Source organism: Corvus hawaiiensis, chromosome 13 (genome assembly GCF_020740725.1).
Source record: "Corvus hawaiiensis isolate bCorHaw1 chromosome 13, bCorHaw1.pri.cur, whole genome shotgun sequence".
In the NCBI taxonomy this organism is placed as follows: Eukaryota; Metazoa; Chordata; class Aves; order Passeriformes; family Corvidae; genus Corvus; species Corvus hawaiiensis.
In genome coordinates, this window is record NC_063225.1 from 15,364,184 (window position 1) to 15,372,407 (window position 8,224).

Here is an 8,224-nt window from a genome sequence, read left to right on the forward strand (position 1 = left end):
GTGTGCAAAGTGACAGTGATGGGACACACAGAAGTGGCATTGCAGGGCGTTCTTTGCACTGAAAAGGCTTCATTTGTTGGTAGGAAGGAAACAAGAAAGCAGCAGGGGCAAGAGCAGTATTGAAGTTGGAAGGTTGGTCACAGTTTTGGATCAAGTTGCGGAAGGGCTGTGGGTGGCTGGAAGGGGTCTATGGGTGTAAGGCTTAATTTGACTTTATAAAATTAACTTTAAGGAAAACTACATAATGTAAGAGGGGAGTTGAAGAGCACTGGGAAGTGCTGTGCTGATGGTGAAGGGGTGTGTACATGCCTTGTTAGCCTGCGCTGGGAGACACCAGGTAAGATCGGGGGTTTTGCCCACAGAATCAGCTGGAAATGTGCGGTTCCAAAACAGCCCTTGTATCTAGGTCAGAGACTCAAAACTGTGAAGACGACTGTAGCTTCACTATATTTAGAGCAGGTTTCCCTGTGCTGATGCACATCCTGGTCTGTAGCAACACCGTGCCCTTCCCAGGGCGGGAAGCAGCAGCCGCCGGTATATGACTGCCATACCCTGCTTGCGGTTCTGGGACAACGAGGCACTTCTGACGGAGGGCAGGGCCAGGAGGTGAGGATGCTTTGGTTCGGGAGGCGGGAATGCCATGGCTGAGGAGGCGGGAATGCCGTGGCCCGGGAGGCGGGGCGGGGCAGGGTTTCGTGGGCGGAACGGAACCACTGTGTGCGGAACCTTGGCGGCGGCCGCGGGAGCCGGCCGGACCGGAGTGCTGGGCCGCGCGGTGGAGGCGGTGCCGGGTACCCACGTGTGTGCGGGGCAATGGCGGCCGTGCCGGGCATCCCGGGGATCCAGGGGATCCAGACGTGCCTCAGGGTGGCGGGAGCGGCGGCGGCGCGTCCCGAGTGCTTCCTCAGGTACCGCGGGGCGGCGGGGGGAAGCACTGGTAGCCCTAGAGAAAAATCTGGAGAAGACTGCCCAGGTGTAAAAGTTGAGGAGTGAGGCGGTGGAGAAGGGCAGTTACCTCTTTGAAACTTGGGGTCTGGCTCTTGGACGATTGAGGTGTTTAGTGCTGTACTGTTTACTTCCCAAAAATGTCTGAGGTGCTTAAATACGATCAGCGTATTGTAAGATGCAGCTATAGAAAGCTGGAATGTTCTGTCTAGCTGCTACTTCATACACCAAGTGTAATAAAGCTGAAAGGATTAAGAATTCTGTCTATTTTTTTCTATGAATGTGTACTAGCAGTACTTCAAGAGATGTGTAGAAAGTTAGGCCACAGTAGTAATTGTTGAAAGATGCTGTTCTGTAGCACCAGAAACTACCAAAGCAGATATAAAAAGAGCAGCAGTGTGACCGTGTGATTAACTTAATGGACGGTGTTAAGATCTTTTATTTATTGTGCTCTTAGTGTGCAGGATGGACTGGCAGCCGACTTCAGAGCAATGACAAAGACTCTCTACGATTTGAATAAAGGAACTCACATAGTTCGTGGGGGTCCTCTAAAAGAGCTGGTGATAGAAAATTTTGATGAAGAACAGATTTGGCAGCAACTAGAGCTCCAGAACAATGCAGTTCTCGATTTCTTCAAGAAATCCATTGCAAGGGATGCCGAGGATGAAGATCTTTGCCTTCTCTCAGACCAGGAAGAGGACGGCTCAGATGTGGAGACCAGCAGTGACAAGGAATTGGAAGACACCATAATGGAAGCAGAAACTGAACAGAAGAGTGTTTATACAAAAGATAAAGATAAAACTAAAGCTAAAGAAGAACAAAGTGAACTCAGAGAAAGCATAATGCAGAAATACAGTGATGAGGATTCTGATATTGACTTTGATATTGAAGCACTGGAGCAACAAGCTAAAACAGCCAAGGAAACCACATTGAAAAAAAAGGGAAAAAAATCTGTAGTGGATGACAAGTTTTTCAAGCTGGCTGAGATGGAAGCTTTTTTAGAACATGCAGAGAAGGAAGACGAAGAAGAAGAAGAAGAAGAAGAAGATATTAATTATTTTGAAGACATTATCTCAGATGATGAGGAAGAAGACTCTGAAGAAGCTAAAGTCAAAGTAAGAATACCAGTAAAATAATTTTCTGATATCTCTTTTCCTTTAAATCAAAATCTGATATCTGTTAGGATGACCATAAGCTGTTTAACTCTGTGTAGAAACTGCCAAGTTAAATTTGTTTAGTGGCTAATGATTACTTCTGAAGCTTTACTTTTAACAATGAATATCTGGTAGGACACAGTCCTAGTGTAGGAGAACATAGTATCCTGCTATTCCAGTCTCCCCTTAGATGGGCCTTGGGCTTTTACATAAATAAAGGAAGAGATAGTACCCACAAGAAATAAGGGACCTTGAAGAATTGCAGAATAGGTGACACAGCAAATGAAAAAGATTTGTCACTCAGCATCTGGCAGTTAAAGATCACTAAGGTGGCTGATGCAGAACAAAGGGCTTTTTCCAGGGACATGGCTTTGTAACTCTGATATAACTTAAATTGATGAGCAATTGTTTCAAAAACAAGTATTTTATTATTTAAGATTACCAGACATTCTCAGTAGCAAGTAAGAAATATACCCAGGGAATTTGTGTGCTTTCCAACAAGTATTTGGCAAAATATACAGCTCCTTGACTTCTGTATGTTTAAGTCATAGAGAATTGTAAATAGCGGTAAAAGAAATCAGTTTTGCTATGATGCCCTACCACAGGTTAATGCATCACTAACCTGACTTACTGTTACACAAGTAGTGCTGTTCCTCAGGCACTAAAAACTTTAAAAGACAGGATACCCTTTCATTTCTGTCAGTCTTAACACTTGTGGTTTGTTGTTTGGTTTTTTCTTTCCCTCTCACCTTTTTAGCCAATTAAAAGTTCTAGAGATATGATGTACAAAGATTTCTTTGATTCAGTTCATGATGATGATGATGATGATTTAGTAGCTAATGATGCTGAAGAGGATCAGGAAGAGGAAGCAGACAGTGCTGTTGAAGAGCAAAATGAAGAAAGTATGTCTGAGTAAGTATAGGCATTATTTGCAGGTGAAAATATCCTTGTAATTTTACACTAAAGTGAAGTAGAAAATACTGGGAATGCCACACTCACTCTGGTCATAGTTTGCCATTCTCAGTTAACTGTTGTATATTCATGGTTTGTGTTGTCACCTTATTTAAAATCAGTTTATTTAAATTTTTTTAGTATTATCCCTTGATATTTATGTGAATAAAGCATTTTAGAGTTGTTCAAAGTTTTTTTATTATCCAGAAGTTTCCCTAGAGTCCTCTACCTTTAGGGGAGTCTTTGAGACTGGTTGTAAAGTGTAAGTTAGTTGTAACAGGTAAACGTCTAAGGGCTGAAACATCTTCATGTGAAAAATTATAGAGGCCTCTCTACCTTTATTTTATATTAAATGTTATTGTTACAGATTTGAGGACATGGATGAAATGGTGGAGCACATAAGAAGTAAAGAAGCTTCTAAAAAAGTAACTTTTAGTTTGCCAGATGACAGTGAAACAGAAGATGTAACTGAAGTGCAATTAGAGAAGAGCATCAATCCCAGTGAAATAAAGTCATCTTTTGAGAAGAGACAGGAGAAGGTAATTGTGGTTTGGTTGTTTTTTTCATATTTTATTTGGCTAATACTTCAAAAGAGTGGCAATTTTTTTTTTTTTTTTTTGACTGGTTGTGCCATTTGTTCAGTCTAGCAAATATGAAGAGGGTGTTTAAAATTTAAGAAAAACGTGGTTTATCTACATAGATACATCGGCAATCATATATTCCCTCATGTACCTGAAGTAAATATTAATTTCTTGCTGTGGGTTTATGAGTGCGTTCTATTTTAAACTTCTTAGGAAATTGTGTTTTTCAGATGAGCAAAAAAATAAAAAGTTTAGAAGAAGCATTGTTAGAGGAGAAACCTTGGCAGCTTAAAGGAGAAGTGACTGGACAAAAACGCCCTGAGAACAGCCTTTTGGAAGAAACAGTACTTTTTGACCATGCAGTCCGAATGGGTAAGGAGAGGGACAGGGCTTTCCTGACTGCATGTGGCAGACCATGTTGGGTGTTCTGCCCTTTGACCTTGCTGAAAACACCTGTGACTCAGGAGCAGGGTAACAGAACACCAAGTTAAACTTCTTGATGTCATTTTGAGGTTGTGCATTTTCACAGTGGAAACTACAGGAAATTATAATATTTTTTGTTAATTTTTAATTTACCTGGAAAATCATAACTTTAGTGGCAGACCTGGTAATTTATGAGCCTCACATAATATGACTTACTTGTACTTATATTTACTTACTTCACCTTCAATTGCCACATTTTTGTGAAGGCCTTACTTTCTTTTCTGTAGTTTATTCTTCGTAGAACAAGAACTATTTCTTGCTGGAGAAACATTAATCTTAAAATACTTCACTTCTTCCTTTCAGCACCTGTGATCACAGAAGAAACTACTTTTCAGCTTGAAGATATCATTAAACAGAGAATATTGGATGAGGTTAATACTATCTTACCTGTTCCTCCTTATATTTTTCATAGGCTTGGTTCACATGGCACATTCTAAGGATGAGTTTGAAGCATTTCCAATGTTAGGTGTAGAGTTCTCTTAATTTCTGCAACAGGTTGTTGTATGCTTTTGTCTTGATGAACATGTCTTTAGATTTCTAAGGAGCCCCATTTTTATATCCCTGTTACGCGCCAAGCTTTGGTGCACTTCAAAACATGCGTGTGTCCATATGAAACTGTAAGGATTTATTTGGAATATAATGCCAGTCTGTAAGTTTTGACTGTTACCATAACTAGTGCTCTGAGCATTCTGAGCAGTGACCCAAACTCAGTTTTTTACTTCGTTTTTCTTCAAAGCCACTGATAGAAAATTTGTATCTCACAGCTTGTTGAGCCTTATTGTTCGTTGAATTAAAAAAGATGGGGAGGAGTTTGTTAACTTGTTACAGCTCTTGCCCTCATTCACTAAAAACAACGACACAAGCTAGACCTGTAACTTTTACTACTTTTTTTTTTTCCAAATGAAAGTGTGAAACTTAATGAGTCCTGGGAAGCCACATGCATAAACTAGTTAATGTGCCAGATAAATAATTGAAAAATGTTCTAAATAAGATGTAGCTGATATTTGACTGTAGTTGCACTTGGTCATTACTTTATGACTTTCTCAGGCATGGGATGATGTAGTACCAAAAGAAAAACCCAAAGAGGAAGCTTTTGAGTACAAGAAACGGATCACTTTGGATCATGAAAAGAGTAAGCTGAGTCTTGCTGAAATCTACGAGCAAGAATACATGAAACTTCACCAGGTACCGTAAACAATGCCTTGCCTTTGGGTTTGAAGCTCACACCACATAATCTTGTGTGTTCACTTATACACTTTCAAAGTGGAAGTATTTGAGTCTTTCTCTAAGTGTTCACCAGTGAAATGGCTCTGAATTGTACATTGTGTTGTTACCACACTTCCTAAAGTAAAATGGCTGTATGAATGGTGTTACAATTACATTGCATTTCTAATGCAGCAAAAGACTGAAGAGGAAGAAAATCCTGAACACAAAGAAATTCAGGAAATGATGGATTCACTCTTCCAGAAGCTGGATGCGCTTTGTAATTTCCACTTCACACCCAAACCAGTAAGTGCATAAGTTTCATAAAGTTGGGGGCTTTCTCCCTTTTTCTTTGAACTGGATACTTTAAAATATATTCCAGAAATGGAAAGTAAAGTAAACATTGATGTTTACTGAGCTCATTCTTATTTCATATTAAATGCACTGTGATTGACTCTAAACAAACCCAAATACTTGGGATCTTCAGTTGTCTGTCAGCTGCTGAGATGGTGTGCTCAGTCCTGAATGTGTCGCCTTATTTCTAGCCGGTGCCAGAAGTTAAAATCGTTTCGAACCTTCCAGCTATCAGTGTGGAAGAAGTAGCACCAGTTGCTGTTAGTGATGCTGCTCTCTTAGCACCAGAGGAGATCAAGGTAAATATAAAATGGCATAAGGACTGGGAGAGGATCTGTGTGGTTTATAGAAGGTTGTACTGTCTCTCAGATCAGTGGAAATTCTGCCCCTTCTCATCCTGGTGGGTGTTTCCTCACCTTGTGGACCTTTTTGTCTAGAATTTTAGCATTGGTGGTTGTTGGGGGGTTTTGGGGAGTGAGGTGTTTTTTGTTTGTTTGTTTGTTTTTTTCTATCTGGGTAAAGAGTATATTTTATTTGGCTCCCGTAGGCCATAGTATTATGCTTTGGTTTTGGTCTAGACTGTTATGTGATGGCCATTGCTGTCCCAACATATATGTGGGTATTGGGAAGGGGAAAGCTAAATGTCACTAGAGCAGAGTGATTAGCCTGTCCTGGACCAACTCTACAAATCTCATTTCCCAGCTTTTGCCAGTTTTTGACCTTTGCCTTATCCTGAGCTGGCACTTGTAATAATGGAAATGCTGAGACAGATTTGAGTTCTGTGAAATGAGTCTTGTCTTTTGCACTGTTATGGATCTAAAGATCTTCTTCTCTTTAGGAAAAGAACAAAGCTGGTGATGTAAAAACAGATGCAGAAAAGACTCCCACAGACAAGAAACGAGACCTAAGAAGGAAAAAGCTCCGTAAACGAATGAGGCGAAGGGAAAAGGAGAAACGTCAAAAGCTTCTTGAAAAGATGAAACCAGAACAAGGCACAAAACTTAGCAAAAAAGCTGCTGCAGCAAAATTAAAAAGGCTTACCAAAGAAGGCAAAGCATCTCTGCTCAAGGTAAGACTAAAATCCCAAGGATAGATAATTTTTATCTAGAAAGAGGAAAGGAAACTTCATCCCAGAGAATTACAAGTATAAGGTTGGAAAAATATGAAAAAGCTGTATGATACAATTACTTTACATAAAAGTATGTTCATCAGGAAGAAATGATTTTGTGTGAGGTGCTACTTTTCTGTTTATTTCAAGGTCCACAAGGTGATATTCTTGCAAATAGATGTTCTTTATTTCCTGCATTGAAGCCATTCCACTTCATCAAGTGGGACTACTTGAATGCACATTAGGTTTCTATGTTCTATATAAGCTTTGGGTAACTTAAACTGTTTTGTAATACAATATTCCTATTTAACTTTGTCCTTATTTTGGAGCCTTCCCTATACTCTCATCAGATTGATATTATTTTGCATGCTATAAAACAGTAAACTTGTGTACCACTTACGATGTCTTTTAAATAAAATTCTAAAAATCTCTGAAATTCTGAAGTATTAGAAACTAATAGGAAAAATAACTTCATTACTTCCAGATGCTTGTGCTTACCTTTTCAGAAGGCAAGCAGAATACAAAATACAGGTACCCAGTTGTAATTCATGATGTGCCAGGATCTGTTCTTGATATGCCCCTGCTCTTACCGATCATGCTAATTGCTACTTAGAAAGAGAATGTAATCTTTATTTCTTTAGATAGTAGGAGTGGAATAAAAATGTGGTGAAAAATACCCTTTGAAAATCAGTTACCAGATCTTTTTGAAGTCAAATACCATTATGTGTGAGTAACTAGTAAGTAATATAATGGTACTGTTTGTACATTTCTCGGTTATAACAAATGTTTTGTCCATTGACAGGATGAAGGTAAAGACAAGGCCTTGAAATCATCCCAGGCCTTCTTTTCTCAGCTGCAAGATCAAGTGAGAATGCAAATCAAAGATGCAAGCAAATTAAAGAAGAAACAGAAGAAGGAGAAAGCACTCTCTGTTCATAAACTGAAGTTGTAATTTACGTTTTTTATATGTTGCATCTTGTATATATTAAAATTTTTTTCCAAATTTGAGTAGGTTTTATTCTGTGTTGATCTTTAAAATGCTTTGTGAGCTTGTGAGGTGATGTTCAGACAGTTTCCTGTAGATTTTACTTATATTTTCTACCATAGACCTCTGATTTATTCCAAAAAGAAAGGTTTTTGTTGTGGGCAGATATACAATCATGTACAATACTTGACATATGCTGTGACTCTACAGTCTCTTTAATCTATAGCCCATAGCTTTGTATCTGCTGTTGTAATAGCTCTGTATCTCTAGCAGGAGTAACTGCGTTTATTGAAGAATTTAAGATGTACCCAGGCATTTAAATTACAGAAATTATATTTTGAAATCATGATTGGGAGAGAGGGAGGACACAAAAGGTTTTTAAGCCTGTGGGAACCCAGAGCTAGGAACTGGCTTAGACTAATAACTTAGACTGAATCCCAGAATGGTTTGGGTTGGAAGG

At 39.3% G+C, this 8,224-nt stretch overlaps 1 protein-coding gene across 2 annotated transcripts; it reads left to right on the forward strand.

Moving 5' to 3' along the window:
* Positions 1 to 478: 478 nt before the first annotated feature.
* On the forward strand, positions 479 to 7,787 carry MPHOSPH10 (M-phase phosphoprotein 10). Of its 2 annotated transcripts, none has more exons than XM_048318218.1 (11): positions 479 to 606; positions 1,403 to 2,060; positions 2,857 to 3,011; positions 3,418 to 3,589; positions 3,862 to 4,003; positions 4,418 to 4,485; positions 5,162 to 5,299; positions 5,513 to 5,623; positions 5,863 to 5,970; positions 6,510 to 6,740; positions 7,582 to 7,787. In XM_048318218.1, the coding sequence occupies exons 1-11, from the start codon at positions 539 to 541 to the stop codon at positions 7,729 to 7,731; spliced, it is 2,001 nt and encodes a 666-aa protein (XP_048174175.1). In that variant the 5' UTR covers positions 479 to 538; the 3' UTR covers positions 7,732 to 7,787. The 2 variants fall into 2 exon arrangements, with proteins under 2 accessions (XP_048174175.1, XP_048174174.1); XM_048318217.1 differs by lacking the exon at positions 479 to 606 and adding an exon at positions 762 to 908.
* The last annotated feature ends 437 nt before the right edge of the window (positions 7,788 to 8,224 follow it).

Excerpts from the sequence above, each read along its gene's own strand:
- MPHOSPH10 (XM_048318217.1), top strand. The coding sequence starts at position 814 with ATGGCGGCCGTGCCGGGCATCCCGGGGATCCAGGGGATCCAGACGTGC. Across the intron at positions 909-1,402 it reads CGTCCCGAGTGCTTCCTCAG|TGTGCAGGATGGACTGGCAG; the intron begins GTACCGCGGGGC and ends TTGTGCTCTTAG. Across the intron at positions 3,590-3,861 it reads TTGAGAAGAGACAGGAGAAG|ATGAGCAAAAAAATAAAAAG; the intron begins GTAATTGTGGTT and ends TGTGTTTTTCAG.